General features: G+C 51.1%; 2 protein-coding genes across 3 annotated transcripts in view; both read right to left on the bottom strand.

Annotated features, from left to right (window-relative positions):
- AATF (apoptosis antagonizing transcription factor) overlaps positions 1-5,241 on the bottom strand; it is a 105,593-nt gene extending 100,352 nt beyond the window's left edge. For both annotated transcript variants that reach the window (XM_058705455.1, XM_058705456.1), the window contains exons 1-4: positions 4,973-5,241; positions 3,834-4,025; positions 611-1,045; positions 19-156 (exon numbers count right to left, since the gene is read on the bottom strand). In XM_058705455.1, coding sequence (XP_058561438.1) covers positions 19-156; positions 611-1,045; positions 3,834-4,025; positions 4,973-5,063 — 856 coding nt within the window. In that variant the 5' untranslated portion in view covers positions 5,064-5,241. The remainder of the gene's footprint in view (positions 1-18; positions 157-610; positions 1,046-3,833; positions 4,026-4,972) is intronic.
- Positions 5,242-9,591: 4,350 nt separating this feature from the next.
- LHX1 (LIM homeobox 1) lies at positions 9,592-17,491 on the bottom strand. The gene is made up of 5 exons (XM_058703773.1): positions 15,874-17,491; positions 13,706-13,932; positions 13,334-13,611; positions 11,829-11,994; positions 9,592-11,511 (listed from the first exon to the last, which is right to left on the bottom strand). Exons 1-5 carry the CDS (start codon positions 16,041-16,043, stop codon positions 11,132-11,134), a joined length of 1,221 nt encoding a protein of 406 aa, XP_058559756.1. The 5' UTR covers positions 16,044-17,491; the 3' UTR covers positions 9,592-11,131.
- Positions 17,492-17,546: the final 55 nt, after the last annotated feature.

Here is a 17,546-nt window from a genome sequence, read left to right as displayed (position 1 = left end):
TGCCATAAATATTCTTACTATTTTTTAGGGCGCTGGCAAATTCTGGGCCACCTTTGTCCCTGAAAATAGGGAAAACATCTGGTTGAGGAAGCTGATTGGTAGTCAACAGAGCTTTTTGAAGCTTGATCCTTCCTTCCAAGAGCTGGTCCCACAGAGCTGAGAAAGAGAAAAGAATATCATTCGTTACAAAAATCTTCCCAGTGGGACAGATAGGGAGAGACAAGAAATCACACCAGTCTCTGCAAAGCACGGCTTTATCACAGCTTCATGCCATGAAAATACCCTCCGTTACAGGAAAAAAACTCAGTATCTTGGAAGCAAATATTTGCTACGAGAGAGGGGTAGGCTGAAGCCCAAAGAGAGGAGAAAACTGTTTTCCCCTCAGTATTCCACAGCCGCCAAAGTATGAGAACAGAACCAGCTAAGTGGCTCAATGTAGAAAAGGCTGGCTACACACAGAAGAATGGGGCTTTAGGCCCCTAGGTAGGTGGGGCACAAATTAATTGGAAGGACACAAGAGAAAAGGAAGAGCCAAAACAAACAAAAACACAAACAGGAGATCAAATGCAGACACTGTGAAAAATAAGCCACCAGCAAACCATGTACAAACCTATCTGGTTCTTCACAGCTCTTCCTTTCTCCACTTCCTCGGAAACTCTGACACTGGAGAAGGTCATCACTACTCCGTCATCTTCACTATTCCTGCCTTCAGCCCTGTCTTCCTCTCTCTCATTTGTGGAGTCTTCCTCCCCATCCCCTTCTTCCACACCAGGCTCCTCCTCTTCATCTTCCTCCTCCTCGCTGCTACCAAGGTCATCCATTCCCTTGGTGAATTTTTCAAAGTCACTGATGCTCTGGACACTAAAACCCGGTGTGCTCTCAGAGCAGCTTTTGATCCTCTTCTTCCAGGCCAGACTACTGTCCCTGTCATCACCACACTCCTCTTCCTCAGCAGCACTCGTGGCATCCTCATCAGATCCCTCCAGACCCAGCCCCTCTGAACCTCCATCTCCAGACTCATCCTCATCAGATATTATTTCCTTGGCTGAACAAGAGCAGAAAGAAGAAAAAAAAAAAAAAACCAAAAAAACAGATGTTACTTTGAGACAAATATTAGGCCACACCTTTCATTTCAAGTAAAGGGCTGCAGCATCCATCAAAAAAATAAAATGTATGGTTGTACTCAATTCAAATATATATTATACATCTACTACCTATAAGGGGCTAAGGGAAAAGCAAAGATGAACAAAACGTAGGTCCTACCCTAACAAAAGGTTCTAGTGGGAAAGACAGACCCATCAAATACAGACAAGAACTGACAAAGTTTTGATAACCCAGAGGAGGGAGAAATTTTAACTGTGGGGCAAGGTCTGGACCTTGAAGAATGGTAAGATTTCAAATAAGGGAATTAACAGTTTTCCCAAACCTATATCTGAAATATAATTTATCATTAACTAACCCCAATGTACGATCTCTCTCACACCAGTACACCCTATTTATTACTTACTTAAGCACCTATTATCAGCCAGGTGTACATAAAAGCTAAGGAATGAGAAATACAACGTAACACCTGTGGGGTGTCACAGTCTGGTAAGAGTGGTAGATATGTTTGACAATATTCATATCACTATTATCATTACAGCATCATCCGTACACAGTGTATTGGAGGTGAGTGAGGGGATGGGTAAAACAGATGATGGGGATTAAGGAGTGGACTTGTGATGAGCACCGGGTGTTACATGTCTTGAGTCACTAAATTGTGTACCTGAAACTAATATCACACTATCTGTTAACTGAATGGAATTTATTTTTTATTTAAAAAGTCTTTTTTCAGTGTGTATCTTATTTTATTTCATTTTAATCCAAGTTAGTTAATATATAGTGTAATGACTATTTCAGGAATATAATTTAGTCATTCATCACCTAACTAAATGGAATTTAAATAAAAATTAAAAAAAAAATCCTAGTGCCATTAGTACACAGTGTATGGAAGAGGATCCAACTAACATGCTTGGAAGGAAAAGGAATAGCTTCATGTACAGGAGATACTATAATTTTATTCATTAAGCATAAGTAACAGCTGATGTGATAGGTCTTCAGTACTTCTTTAAAAAAAACTACATATAGGGGCACCTGGGTGGCTCAGTTGGTTAGGCGCCTGACTTTGGCTCAGTCATGACCTCACGGTCTGTGGGTTTGAGCCCCACATTGGGCTCTGTGCTGACAGCTCAGAGTTGGGAGCCTGCTTCAGATTCTGTGTCTCACTCTCTCTCTCTCTGCCCCTTCCCCGCTCGTACTCTGTCTCTCTCTCAAAAATTAAACATTTAAAAAAATAAAATAAATTAAAAAAAAGAAATTAATCCTTTAAATTCTTTAAATGTATGCCATTTCTCAGATTAAGGAATATTCACAGAGTAGCAGTTAAGAGTCAGACTTGGAGCCAGACTACCTTATGTGAGTCCTGGCTCTTCCGCTTACTAGCTCTATGACCTTGAGCAAGTTACACAACCAATCTGTCCCTCAATTTCCTTACCTTTAAAATGGGGATACAGGGCGCCTAGGTGGCTCAGTCGGTTAAGCGTCCGACCTCAGCTCAGGTCATGATCTCATGATTCGTTGAGTTCGAGCCTTGTATCGGGCTCTGTGCTGACAGCTCTGAGCCTGGAGGCTGCATCACATTCTGTGTCTCCCTCTCTCTCTGCCCCTCTCAACTTGTGCCCCCCTCTCTCTCAAAAACAAACTTAAAAAAAAATAAATAAAATGGGGACAAATACTAGCAACTTCATAAGTTATTGAGAGTATCAAATGAGATGATACATGTAATGATAACAGTAACAACATCTTTTGAAAACTGTGTTCTAGTCTCTTAGAACTTAAAGAGCTACCACAATGCCTGACACATGGTGAAGCCCAATAAGTATTATAATATTTGTCTCACAATTGGCCCCTCTATCAGTCTCTAGGCAAAGAATGTGAAATGAGCTTACCAGGAGCCCCCAGAACCATAACGGGTAATCATCCATTATCCAACTAATCATGGATATCATGACCTGAATGATAGTTTTTTTTTATATCATCTGTGCATTCTCAGCCTGGCACCTCTAACCTCTCTAAAGGGGGGGAAAAATGGCATCCACTAAGTAACCACCATATCCAGCCCCTTCTTCCATTGAGAAACTTACAACGCTAATGCTTTAAAACTATAAGCTGATGGGGCACCTGGCTGGCTCAGTTAGAAGAGCATGCAACTCTTAATCTTGGGGTTGAGAGTTCAAGTCTCATGTTGGATGTAGAGATTACATTTTAAAAATTTCATAAAAAGAAATAATAAAAAATAAAACTATAAGCTCATGTCCTCACATCCTCCTAAGGCCCTTGCAGGGGAGAGGGAAGGATTTTATTATTTTACAATGGCAAAAAATGAGTTTCACAAACTAGTATTGAATTATATAGTGACCCAATGCAAGACTCGAAAAACCAAAGGAAAAGGGTCAAAATCCATGAGTAGCATGCTCATCAGACGCAATTCTTTCTCAACACATAGCCCTGTCCAATATCCATTATCTTTTCTTTCCATTTTATGGTGAACCATTAACCTAAACATAAGGATTATATAAACTTAATAGCTTTGAGCTTTAGAATCCTTAGGAACTGAAATTAACTACCTCTTAAGGTCCTTTCTAATGCCAAATCCATGGTCTCTCCTAAGACAGTAAGTGGGGGCACACACACAGACTAATCATCCAAAACAAAAACAAAGACAAAACCCCAGAACTTTAACCCTAAAATATTAGGAAAGAAAGAGAAAGCAACATGCAAATATGTCTACTCACCAGATGAACCTGGCAGTGTCTGCTCCCAGGGGTCTTCCTTCCAAGCTTTTCTAGAGGTAGTCCTGCCAGAATACCTTTTGTCTGTGTCCAAGAGGGAGGCTGATGCCAATTTTCTAATGCTACCCACTGCCAGAAAATCACCTTCCCCATCTTCCCCTTCATCAAACCTGTCAATCACTCTGGCAGCAGTGGCTGTAGGGGAGGGGGTGGGGGGAGAGTAATCAGTTATCTCCAGGTTAGAAGGAACTTTAAGAGTAACCCTGTTCAACCCTTTCAACTCACACTCTACAAAATCCCCACCAACTTCCAGGAACAGGAAACTCATTACCTCTCAAGATAGACCACAGTCTTACTGCTGTTCTTGAACAGAAATTTGACCTCTGCGCCTACTAGTTGGACATATTTCTATGCCTTGGATTAAAAACTAGCCTAACTCCTCTTCCATTTGTGACAGTCGCTCAAATATTTAAGTCAGCCATCTATCCTCACTCCATCCCATCCCTAAGGGAGTCTGCTTATCCTGGCTCAACAGCCCTAACTTCAACTGATATTCCTAAAACACGGTCCAGCACTCACATTTATCCTTCCTTATTCTTCCTTCCTCACACTTCTCTGATTCAAGTCTAAAGCAGGATTACTCCCAACTAGACCTTGAACATCAGCTTACAGAACAGCCGTCCCATTCGTCAGCCCCTGAGCAAATGTCTTGAGGCCTAGGGAGCCTTAAACAGCCCCATGGAATCCCACTTCTTCCTTCAATCTCCTAGTAAGTTCCTAGGGGCAGGCCGACTTAAAAAACGGTGAGACTTCCTTCTCATTTCTAACTTAATACCGGTAAGCGCATCCTGAAAAGATAACTTCCAACCAACTACCAGACCCCCTGTTCCCTGCTACAGCCCTCCAAGTCCCTGGGATGCTCCAGCCACCCGAGCACCAAGTCTGGAGTGCGGCTCAGAAGGAAGCTGAAGTCCTCCTCCTGAGCCCGGCCAACCCTCCCGGGAGGCCGTTTTCCTCTACGCCAGGATGAGCCGAGTAGGCCAGGCGGCGAGGCCTGGCTGCCGGCCTCTCTCGCGCCGCCCGGGTCTGCCCGAGGCTGGACCCACCGCTCCGCACGTGGCTTTTCCCCAGTCAGGCCTCACCCTCCTCCGGGTCGGCCTCAGGATCCGCCTCGCGCGGGCGCGGGTTCAACAATTGTTCCAGCTGCAGCGCCAGGGGCTGCGGCCCCGCCATCGTCACCAGGTCTCGCTCTGCGCCGTGCCCGTCAACGTGCAGCCCCAGCCCTGGCCCCGGCCCGGACGCTCTCTCCCCGCCGGGCCCTGTTGCCCAGAGACTACTCCCCAGAACAGCCAGGGACCGCAGACAACCCCGCTCTCGCTCGGGGCCGGCCACTTCCGGGAGGCGCGCGCGAGGGGGCGGGGCCTGCGCGTCACTACAGGCGTTGCTAGGAAGAAGGCGGAAGCGCGCGGAAGGCTGAAGGGATTGTCGCCATCCCGGCGCGCGTGCGCGTGCGCCGAAGGGGTGTGTGAGGTGGTCCGGGAGCGCGCCAGGGCACGTGGCCGCCGTTGGCGCTGAACCGACGTTGCTTTGCGCGCGACCCTTGTCCCCTCGTATAAAATATGCTTCAAGATTTGTCCGAGATTCGCTTAGAAATAAAGTGTGGTGTAGCCATGGCCTATCTATGGTGGCTGTTATGAAAAGAGGAGGGAGTAAATAAAGGGTAAGCACTTCCAGCCTCAGGTGCGCTTTCGGGCACTGGGACCAAAATAGGTTTGACATTTAGCAGTTTAACAGTCTGGAGGAGTCTGGGGCCGGGCACACGCCTCTGACCCTGCGGTGGTCGGGATTTAAGAATCCTACGTCAGCGATGTGCATGTGTAAGTGTACGGCGGACTGTTGGCGTCCTTATTCACAGGAATAATTAGAAATAGCTATGGTTGTGCCTAAATAAAGATCGTTCTGTAGTTTCTCCAAGTAGCCTTGTCTTAGGGAAAAGGGGGGTGATGGTGGCGATTACTCTATTGCATACCCTCATTATTGATATCTGTTCAAAGGTGAGAATATACTCAGACACTTGAAACTGGTGCACAAATGCAGAAAAACTCATGTCTACTGTATGAGAGGCACAGGTAGACTCAAAATATAGAGACTTAATAGGATCAATTTAATTACACCCAGCCACACGGAAAGATGCTATCCCTTTATATTCTTTCTTCATGAAGCATTCCCTAACTGCCCGCTGTGTGGCAGGCACTGCTAGATGAGATACAAAGATGAGCAAGTTAAATTCTCTCCTGACAGTGATCAGCCCCCCCCCAAGGGGGGCGGCGGGGGGGGGGGGGCAGACAAACTTGTAAACAGAACTGGCAATAAGGGATAAGGGTGAGTACAAAGTGGTCTGTTCCTTCCAGTATCTGTTTGAGGTCACCTGTAGAAACCTTGAACAACCCCCCTCAAACAGAAACTGCATCAAAAGAGTCAAGAAAAGAGACGTTAAGGGTGCCAGAGCAGCTGGATCCCACAGCTGACAGCCTGGGAACCCTCAGCTCACCAGTGTTTCCTGTGGAATTTAAGGGAAGTGAGGGTCCCTGACTTTCACAGTCTTAATATGCCCTCAAGGTCAAGAGCAATGAGAGACCCATCCCTTTAGTGTGGCTTGTTTCATGTCCCCTTCCCAGGTGGCTGCAGAGGGGAAGGAGAACCAGTCTTAGGGCAGATTCCTTCAGACTTGAAAGAATGCCAACCTAGGACAGGAGCACCTAGGTAGGGGACTCAGGCAAAAGCAAACTGCTTTTTACCAGCAGCAAGAAAATTCAGGCTAGAAAACAGCTCCCCGCCCTCCCCCCCTTATTTTGTTAACATATTCTCCGTAATTGCAGCCTGGTGCCTGCTGTCTGGAGCCTCCAAAGCAAAAGCATACCCCTCAGGCTGCAACAGGGAGCCATTGCCCTGGGCTTCAAAAGACAAAAATGTATCTCTCCACATTTAGGAAGCTACTTCCCCCAATCCTCTTCTGTTCCTATTTTGAACAATAGTGCTTAGAATCCTTGCCTTCAGGGTAAAGAAAAGGGAGAGAAGGGGGAAGGGGAAACAAGACAGGTCAGAGACCACCTCTAAGCTGTCGTGCAAACAAGACACACTGGTGGCTGGCTCTGGGCAGAAAACGCCCTAGTCCTGCTTGTCTATACTCTCCCTTCACTGTCCTGGTCTCCTCTGACTTGGGAAGCCTTTGGAGGAAGGAATCAAGACTACGCTACTCCAGTCACACACATCCCAGGGTCCCCCAAATGCTTCTGCTTTCTTACCCCATACTGAGGGGAGAGAGGGAAAGAAAGAGGAAAGAATTCTAGGACTTAAGATGCAGCCGAGAGACGTTGAGACCTGGGGCTGGAGAGCATCCTCCTGAATGCTCTCTCTAGGGGGCCCTCCCTGCCTGCGTTCCAGTATCTAGAGAAATGAGGAGGGATTTTCCTGATGGGAACGGATCTGGAGATGGAGGGTGGACTACAAGAGAGGATACTTCAAAGACTATGCCTCCTAGAAGAAACTTAAGCCTGTAACTGCTCTGGGCATGAGAGCTGATGTGAAGATCAGAAGGATGGGAATGACCGGGAGCACTCTCCCCAAAGAACAGTCTTCTCCAGAGGCAGTCAGAGGGTCTCCCCATTCACAGTGCTGCTGCCTAAGGGCTGCAAAGTGACAGAGAGATGTAGGGATAGCAGAAGATGGGCAGGAGTGACATTGGATTGCCCCCCACCACTGTCCCAATCAATTCCTATGACCAGGAGTTTCAAGAGGTTAGGGAAACCAGGTTCTTACCTGCCTCTCTTCTCAGATGCCATCAATCTCCAGGTCCCAGGTCCCTACCAATGCCTGTCCTGGTCTCCAGGAATAGTTTCCCTTCACTTTGTACAGCCCTGAAGCAGTCCCCAGTCTCCTTCAGCCTGGAGAAGTTGGTGGGCGAGCTTCGGCTCCCTAGCCCAGGGCAGATGGTAGCTTCCTGAGGCTGGAGCCCTGAGGGCAGATGGCCAGAGGCACAGAGGTGGCAGCTTTAAGATGGCTGCAGGGAGAAAGCAAACTGCCAAGCCCAACTAGAGAGGAGACTGCCCTCCTAGGAGGGAGGGGACCACCTTGTTGCTCCTCTGTGGCCCTTGAGCCTCTCCCGGGAGCCCCCAGCTGGGCTGCCTGGGAGTGGTGCAGCGCTTCTCTGCAGCTTAGGGCCAGAGGTGGGCATCGCTGCTCTGATGGGAAGGAGAATAGTCCCTGATATCTCTAGACCTCCTCCTCTCAGGTGGCTCCAAATTTGACTACTAAGCTTTGCCACCTGTTCAGGTACTTATTAGGGTTCAGTATCCAGAGCCAAGAGGGAAAGACTGCCCTGCTGCCACCGAGTGAGAGAGAGGAAATGAGTCCACACTGAGCGCCCAACTCAAAACGCTTCTTAACAAGTACCCGATTCCACAATAAAGCTGCTAAATAATTCAGCAGCCTTGATAGGAGAATGCAGCTTCCCATGAGCATGAGCGTACGTTCAGTTAAATGAATGTCTTTAAAGGGGGTGGCCATAATGAATAAGTTGGCTGTGATTTAATGTATATAAACGCTAAAAGGGCAAAAACAGCTGATCCAGTGATTGGATACAAAGCAGATAAAGAAATGTGCTGCATGCAGAGGCTAGGAGTTTCAAAAGTCTCCCCATATTTCATAAATTTGGATTTTTGAAAGAATACTGTCAGGTTCCTTGCTGACAGTCCTCCCATTAGATAAGCCATCATATGGATGCAGTAAAATATTGCTTATTTTAAAGGCTTCTCTGCAGGAAAGATACACTTGGTTGTGTTTTAACAAAATATGAAAATGACAACGGAAATTATGTGCCATTTAACGTAAAACCTTTGATTTTTAAAATGAAATAAATAACCCAGACTGAAATCTAGGTGATATAGAAATGAAATTCTGGAACTCAAATAGCATCTAATATTAAAAACACACACGTATTTCATAGTAGATAAATATTTAAATTCCTTCCATGTTTAATGAAGGCTTGGGAGGGATTGAAGTACTTTTCAGAACCTATTGGCAACTCCCAGGTAAAATTTGATTTCTTTATTGGTTATTTTTGCTCATCTTTCAGAGAAAGGTAATATGTATCTTGTGCCAGATGAAATAGTTTTCCTTCTAGAAAACTTCAAATGTAACAAATACTATAAAACAACTACTTCATATCAGTTCTCTGAAAGGGATTAAAGTATTTCATTTCTAGCTGTACCCTACATTCATTTTACGTTATCTTTTAAACCACCAAATTGGAGAGCAGGATTATCTATGGGAAGTGAATTGAAACTGAAAAGGACCACCTCTAACTATATATTTACAAGTAACTGACTATCACAAGTCCAGTTTTGCACGTGCAGAATGGGGGATAGAGACAGTGCATGGGCTCTCATGCCTAATCATACCCGGACCACTCATTTTTAGCCATGGATTTGATTTCTATTTCAAATTCTATATTAATTTATCAGCAAACAGCTCTTCAACTGTATCAGTTAAACCCACAGAATGCAAATCGGTAGTTAATAACAGCGGGAAGCCACGGAGAAAAGCTTGGCTGGCATTAGCAAGGGGATTCAGCCATAGCCAAGGTAAAAACATAGCCCAGTCCTGCTTCTCTTCCCTCTGGCTTCTGAGGTGTCATTCAGCTCCCCATCAGGCCTCACCTCTGCTTGTTAAAACATCAAATAACACACCAAATATCTAAACATCAGATTTTCTATTTTTATTAAAAACTCACAAATTTATTCAACATGTTTTCTTTCATACAGTGAATGGTCTAATATGCACTGGAGGTCACACAAGCTTAGGTTTATCAGAACAATAAAAGACATATGAGAAATTTAATATATAAAGAAAAAAGTAGCAGCTGTTGACTGCATATTTGACCATAAAATTTAAATATTTTGGACTTTTATTTTAAAGACACAAAAATAAAACCTGTGTGGGTCTATATAAGTCATATTAACAATTCCATGAATGTTCAACAGGACTAAAAATTAGCAAAGATGTTTTTTTTTTTTAAACCTTGTAACACTTTTTTTCTTTTTTTTTTTTTAACACTTTCTCAGGTTGTGGTGCCAGGCACCTTTACAGTATTTGTGCTATAATTATTCTATTTGGCAAGTGTCTGAATATCATGTTTTCTCTTTGCCTTGTGTAAACAACACCTTTTTACATACTAGCACAGTGAGCTGCGAGCCCTGCAAATCTGTCAGAACATCTACAGGAAAAGAAAATGAACAATTTTGGTTGATTGCTCAAAACATTTTGTTTTTGAACAAGAGGTTTCAAAACAGGATATATTAATAAAACACTGAACTCCTGAATTTAACATTATACGTAAACAGTTGACTGTTTTTAGTTCAATAGTCTTTTTTTTTTTACTTTTTTTTTTTTTTTTGTATGTGTGAAGGTAGAATACTTTCTTGTACAGTTGATGTTCAAGTCATTTTACTGAGAGGTCTGGCTAGAGACCATCCTTATCGAGGGTGTCTGTGTGTATCTGTGTGTGTGTGTGTGTGTGTGTGTGTGTGTGTGTGTAGAGCTTTGTGAAGGTAGAAGAGTTGATACTGAGGGCTTTACATTTAGAATTTTGCAATTTTCGCAAAAACAAAAACCAAAAACCCAGATAGACAAAAAATATATATATATATAGTCCCACCTGATGCACAGCAGGTCGGCGTTTCTGAAGCTATAAGAGTTTGTTGTCGCTGTTGCTGAACTCTGAGACAACACTAGTGAATTTCCCAGAGCCAGAACCCTCCTGGCTGGCCCGGGAGCGCCCGGGCTGCTCCACCTCCCTCACCCGGCTGCGCCTCTCGGCCTCCCTCCCCGCGGCTCCCGGCGTCACCACTGGCTGTGCGCCCCCGCCGCCTCCGTGACTGTTTCTCTGCAGCCCTCTGGCCAGGTGCGCAGGCTCGAAGAGTCTTGCCCCTGGATCCGGGTCCAGGTGGAAGATGGGGAGACGTCTGAATATCTCTTCCGGAGCCCCAGTTCTGCACCTTGCCAGTCAGGGCACGGATCCCAGTTCTACTTCCAGGAGGATTTGGATTCTGTTTCTTGTCCCCCTTTCCCGTCTGGACTCGCCAGACGGAAAATGGTCCCCGAGGCTGAAGGAAGTGTGTGTGTATGGGGGGTGGGGGGGGGTGACTTGCTTTTATGTTTTTTTTTTCTTCTTTTTTCTATTTTTCTTAAATAAAGGTTCATTTCTGTACAACCACGAACTCCGCGGACCGTGCGAGACCCCGCTACCACACGGCCGCCTCGTTCATTTCGGGCGGGTGAGACAGGTGGTTCCCGTAGCTCGCCCCGCCGTTGACCGACAGTGATGAGAAGGGCGGGCTGGGCCCGAAGACCTCAGCCGACATTGAGTGTAGAGGCCCGGGCAGGCTGGGCTCAGGGCTGGGCGAGTCCCCGGGGGGGTGCGCCAGGATGTCAGTGAACCGCTGCGCCTCGCTCGACGGGTGGTGGCCCGGCAGCGGGTGCTCCAGGCCGCCCAGGGGCGTCCCGGAGGGCCCGGACGACGGCACGAAGGGCAGGTCCACCGGCGTCTGAGCCTGCGAGGACGGGGGGCCTTGCGGGAAGAAGTCATAGTTGCCCCCGGGCCCGTAGTACTCGCTCTGGTAATCTGCGGAGCGGCGGGGAGGAGGGTGTCAGGACGGCGGAGAAAGGACGCGAAGGACAACTCGGGGAACTCGCCGTCGCGGGCTCCCCTGCGGCGCTGGCCGCGGGGAGGAGGCTTGGTGCAAACAGCGGAGCTGCTCCCGGCCAGCTCGCCCGCCTCGTTCGCGGTCGGGAATTCGGCCCTCGCTCTGGACTACCTCCTCTTGATTTACCCTCCGGCCTTCCCCATCTCCCCCACTCGAAGCGCCTCCCGCGCTGCCACCCGCTTCCAACGAAGCCAAGCCCGGCTGGCCGCTCCCCGCCTCTGGGCTGCACACTCACCTCCGTAGAAGGAGAAGGGTCCGTTGGGGATGAGCTCGCCCGGCTCCAGGCGGTCCACGAGCGGCCGCATCCGGCGCGGACTGCGGAAGAAGGCGTGGCGCCGGGCTCCCAACGCGCTCAGCTGCTTCATTCTCCGTTCCTTGGAGCGTCTGTTCTGGAACCAGACCTGAAGCAGACACGCGGCGGGGTGAGGCTCGGGAGACACCCCCCCACACACACACACACACACTTCGGGTGCGGGGGCCGATCGGCCCCTAACTCCTCTAACCGCTAGCTGGACTCAGGGCTCCGCGCGCGCGTGCGGCTGTGTGTGTGTTGTGGTGCGTGGGGGTTATGTCTGAGTAGGAACGCCAAGGGCGGCCCCTGAGCCAATGGTATACAGGATTCCCGACTGGGGACCTGGGCAAGCAGCCCTGCCCGACGTGAGGCAGTCGGAGTTGTTTCCAATATCACACTGTCACAGTTACATCTTCTGGGGGCTGTACACACATAGACACTCAACCTCCCCAAATAGTGTCAGACACACGCGGTTTCCCGTCCAGGGTCCCTGGCAGCCCCCTCCCCCATGACGGTGAGAGAGAACTAAACAGCCTCCTGCTGACACCCAGTCTGCCAATGATAGTGACACTAAAACCCACAATCTCCTTTTCAAATCCACGCAAAATCTCCCAGTGCCGAATATACTTATCCTCAGCCTCTCACTGAAAACACAGACACGCAAACTTCCCTTCACTATGCACATGTTGGCACAGCCTCTCAGAGGCTGCAAGGAGGGTGGCGGCCTGGCTGTGTGTGCCTCCCAGCCTCCCAGGCACATCCACCCACATCCTTGCAGAGCCTCCACGGGTGAACCAGACACCTAACCTTGGGCCTGAGTCTCAGGCCCAAATCATACGCAGCCTGGAGTCCTCACAACACACTGGCACAGCTGCCCAGATGCTGAGACCGCCAGACGCTGAGCTGACTCCAGCTCAGACCTTTTCCTCTTCAAACCAGGACTCCCCCCCACCTCTCTCGGGAGAAGCTCTGGGGCTTGTCTAACCTCGGCAAGAGACCCACAAAACAGGGGAGGGGGACACAGAGGGAGATCAGTGTTGTGGAGGAGCCACTGGAACTGACTCACTCCGGCATGCTCAGAGAACTCTGCGTTCCTCATCTCTGCAGAAGAAAGGGTCCCAACTCCCCTTTCAGTGTCCAACAATGTCCCTTCCCCCGGACACTTGCTGAGCTCACCGTCCCCCCCCCCCCCCACTCTGCCACTACCACCACCAGCTTTGGATTGGGAAGTGGAGCAGGCCTAGGGATTTCCAGATGCTCTATGCCACAGGCCGCACCTCACAGGTCGCCAGGGTAGGGGTGTGTCTGGGCCTCTCCACTCCTCCCCCTCCAGCCTCCCTGAACCCGCAACCCTGCACGAGGCTAGGTTTCCCCAGCTAGGCCTGGATGCTGGTGTAGAGGAGCCTGTAGGTCTCAAGGGGAACTGAGTAGCATGCCCAGGCCCCGACCTGGATGACACGCATGTTGAGGCCAGTCTCCTGAGCCAGCTGCTCCCGGATATGGCGCGTGGGCTTGGGAGTGGCAGCAAAGGCTGCCTTCAGAGTTTCCAGCTGCTTCGCCTTGATGGTGGTGCGGGGCCCCCGCCGCTTGGCGCCCAGGTTCTGGTCATCATTCTCATTGCTGCCCCCTTCCTTGTCAGATACGTTGGCGCTCTCCGAGTCCTTGGCATCATCCTGTGATGGGTCTTGGGAGTCTGGAGACAAACTGGGGTCGCTGCCCGTGGTGGCTGGGGAGAGGGAAGGGACAGGTGAGCAGCGGCCTTAGTGGGCCTCCTTCCCCCAGGAACCCCACCCCTAGTGAGTTGGGAATTGGGGCCTCACCCGAGTGGAGGCTGTTCTCTTTGGCGACACTGCTATTGCTTAGGTAATCCTCTTTGCAGACAAACTTGTTCTCGTCGATGATATAGAGCTCCTCACCAGTGGACAGCTGCTTGTTACACATCATGCAGGTGAAGCAGTTTAGGTGAAACACTTTGCTCCGCGCTCGCCGCACCAGGTCGCTAGGGGAGATGCCCTGCGCGCAGCCGGCGCATTTGGTACCGAAACATCTGCGGAGTGGAAGAGGACGGGTTGGTGAGGAGCAGGGCGGGCGGGGAGAGGCCGGGAAAAAGACGTTAGAGAAAGAGAGAAATAGAAAGTGGAGGATGAAGAAAAGGATGGGGGAAAAGAAGAGAGACAGCCAAAAAAAAGAGGCAGAATGCCGATCAAGCAGGCAAGAAGGCCGGAGAGAGCGCGGGGCACCAGTGAAAAGTCAATGGGGGAGATACACATGGTTACGGTGAGAGAGCGAGGGGCCCAAGCTGCTCCCCTCCCCCACCAGGCCTCATGCCCAGTGCTGTCCCAGAGGAAAAGAGCGCCGCGGAAGAAGGCGGCAAGGCAGCTATGGGAAGGGGGAGGGAGGCACTTCTTTTCTTATTAGATTCAGAGAACAGTCAAATTTTAATTAGAGCTCCATGTAAACGCGACCCGAGCGCCGCTTTTCTCTCCTGGCGTCGCCTCTCTTTCACTGCACAAGGACCTGCGCATAGGCTGGGGGTTGGCAAAGTCCAGTCCCACCGCGGGTGAAGAAACAGCCGCGGAGCACGCAGACGGCTGCAGCTGGGCCGCCGCCACGTTCAAGCCCAAAGCCCGGCAGGTTGGCACAAGCTAGAGTCACCGCGGGGCTCTAGGTGCTGTGCTGCGCTTTGCGGGAGCCAGGCCTTTGGGGCCCACTGGCAGCTGGCACCGTTCGCTGTTCTCCGGTTCGGCTCCAGCCAGTATTGGGGACACCAGGTGCGGTCAACCGAGGTTCAGAGGCTCAGCCCGCGCTTGCTCCGGGCAAAACCAGCCTGCACAGTGCTTTTCTCCATGGTTCCCCGCAATCAGAGCCACGCTTCCCGGGGACAGTGTTGGGGACAGCGCGTTCTGGGCCTCTGAGCAAAGCGACCTGGATGGCCTCGCACCCCCACCCCTTCTCCCAGTTTGATCTGTCACCAGAAACTCAGAGAAAAGCAGAGACCAAGTCAATCGAGTAAACTGAGAGGTTTCAAACCAGTACAGAGGAATTAAAATTCGCATTTGCTTCTGTTCTTCTCGGTTAACTTGTGTGTTTGTGTGGATTTCGGGGCAAGATAGTTTAAGAGAATAAATTAAAATGCTAAACTAAGGAGGGGCGTCTGGAGAAGTCTCCCGGCTCACACGAGCCGGCCTCGGTTTTTCCTGGTTTCGGCAAGGAGGTGGTGGGGCGAAGGGAAGGCGGGCAGTGCCTGGGAGAGCTCCGAGTGGAGCCTACGCCACAAAGCCGAGGTTCGCGTTGGGCGGAGACCGAACCTCCCGCCAACCTAGGCAGCCGGGAAGCCCAGGGAAGGGTCTTCCCGGAGGCTGGAGCCTTGGGGCATTTCACAAGCACCTAGCAACTTGCCTAGGCCGGTGCTGGGAGGCTGTTCGGGGTTTCAAGAACACCCTGGGATATGCAGGATTGGCATTAGGGCTGGGTTTTTCCCTGCCGCCACCAAGGCACAGGACTCAGACACTTTACGCAGAAGCCTCTGTGGTTCCCGCCAAGATGTTTTGGAGGCTAAAAGAAGTGGCTTGGATGTAGCCCGGGCTTCTAAGCCCAGCCTGGAGGGCAAGCAACCTGGGAGGCTCGGAGAATGCAGTTGTTGGAGAGCTCAGAGCGGGGAAAGACCAGAGGTGGGGTTACAACGCCGTAGGCTGTGCTGCCCCCTTCTAGGCTTGGAGGGGCTTCTAGGCGGAAGTGGATTCAGAACCTTTCTTCCCAGGCACGTGCAGCTAAGCCCAGACCCACAATTTCCAGGAGGCAAGCAGGGCCACCTCCTGGGTGCCCTGTGCACCAGCTGACGAAGAGGCGGGTGCCCGTGGGACTTGGCTGCCCTCTCCAAAGGCTGCTCCTAACGCAGTTGCTTCGGCCACGCTGACCTCTCATCCGAATCTGGCCGGCAAGGGCCCTTGGGGAGGGAGCAGCAGAGGTGCCCCAGGGAAGTACTCACCGGAAAAAGTCGTTCTTGCAGTAGAGCTTGCCTTCCCGGGAGAAGCACTTCTCGGTCAGGTTGCATTTACATTCACAGCACTGGACGCACTTGACATGCCAGGCCCTGTCCAGCACATTCAAGAGGAAGCGGTCCAGGATGGGCCTTTTGCAGCCGGCACAGTGCACCATGGTCTTTGGTTTTGGTCGGGTGAGGCCGGGAGAGAGAAGAGAAGGGAGAGCCTAGGGGATGGCTCCCAAAGACGATAGCAAGACCTCCCCAGCCCCTCCAAAAAAGAGGAGACACACTGGGGGTGCGGGCCAAAACCCGCACCAGGAAATCAGAAGGGGGTGAAAATGAGGCTGATGCGGGGCGGAGGGCACCTCGGTGGAGTGTGCAGCCTGGGAGTCCCAGGGCCCCGGGGCACCGCAGCCCCGCCGAAGCTCCCGGGGGGAGGAAGAGTCTCGGGCCGGCGAGAAAGCCACTCTTCTGCCCAGAGCCCGCGGAGGAGTGAAGGTCACCGAGAACGGCGACGGGAACAGAAATAAATAAAACGGAGACGGAGAAGGAAAAGGACGACGCAGCGAGCTCGGGTCGCAGGGAGAGCGCCGTGGAGTTCTCTTGGGCTTGAGGTAGAGCTGTCAGAAGTCAAAGTGCATCTGCTTTTGTCGGAGTATGAGGGCGGGTGTGTGTGTGCCGGGCTGCCTGCCACCGGGATTTCCCCTCCTCTTTTTATAAAAGAAAAGAACAAAACGAGTAGAGAAGCTTTGGATCCTAAACTGCCGGCATCGCGCAGCGGGTCCGAACGCGCCGGGCGCCCGCGGTGGGCCTGGGGGAGGGGGCGGGGGCAGGCCAAGGGAGGGGGTTGGGAGGGAGGGCAAGGCAGGAGGAAGATCTCGTTGTTGATGGTTGTTGCGGCTTAGGTTCCCCCCCGTTTGGAGAAGTGTTTGTGTCAGTCGAGATTGCAGAGGGACAACTCCAGGCGGACGCAGCCAGGTGCGCTGGCTCACTCCCCACCGCCCCAGCCCCGTCACCTCGGCCCGTGGCCTGCCTGGCGGCCTCCGTGTTTTCGGGACGGCCCTCCCTGCTCCTGGACTCCTTCGGGGAGGTGATACGGTCTGGCTCCTCACCGCGCCTGGCCGTGCATCGTGGCTCCAGTCAGAACTCGCGGCCGCCTGGGCGCGCAGCCCCGCATCGCTCGGCCCGCGCTCGGGCTGCCTGCGTCCAACCCCACAGTCGCGCGACTTTCTTTTCCTTTTCCCCTTTTTTCGTTGTGGTGGCAAATCTGGGTTTCCTTTCTAGCCTTTCCTTCCTTTTTTTTTCTTTTGCAGCGGGAGGAGTCAGGGGGAGGGGGAGTAGCTTGGAGAGCTTTAAAAAAAAGAAAACGTCCTGGTGCAGCAGCTACAGTTCTGCGAGGCTGGAACAGCTCAGCAAGGGCCGCTGCTGTCGCCGCCCAGGCCGCAGTTCGTTGCTGGCTGTCCCCGGACAAGCGTCCCTCTGTCCCTGGTCTCCTGGCCCAGTCCGCCGCCCTGGCGCGTCTCTCCCCAGCTCCGGCGGCTCGGTCACTGCTCCTGGCTGTTGGCTGAGCTCTGGAAGCCCCCTCGCCTTAATGCAGCGCCCGCCGACGTCACCGCGGCCTGCGACCAATCAGCGGCTCGCGGTCCCTCTGTAAACCATTCTGCATCCCCCGGCCG

This window comes from Neofelis nebulosa, chromosome 16 (assembly GCF_028018385.1).
Source record: "Neofelis nebulosa isolate mNeoNeb1 chromosome 16, mNeoNeb1.pri, whole genome shotgun sequence".
Taxonomy (NCBI): domain Eukaryota; kingdom Metazoa; phylum Chordata; class Mammalia; order Carnivora; family Felidae; genus Neofelis; species Neofelis nebulosa.
This window is presented reverse-complemented; position numbering and strand designations above follow the sequence as displayed.

Coding starts and splice junctions, on each gene's coding strand:
- LHX1 (XM_058703773.1), bottom strand. CDS start 16,043: ATGGTGCACTGTGCCGGCTGCAAAAGGCCCATCCTGGACCGCTTCCTC. Junction 13,933..15,873: donor TGCAAGAACGACTTTTTCCG/GTGAGTACTTCC, acceptor TCCACTCCGCAG/ATGTTTCGGTACCAAATGCG. Junction 11,512..11,828: donor ACCCTTCTCCTTCTACGGAG/GTGAGTGTGCAG, acceptor GCCGCTCCGCAG/ATTACCAGAGCGAGTACTAC.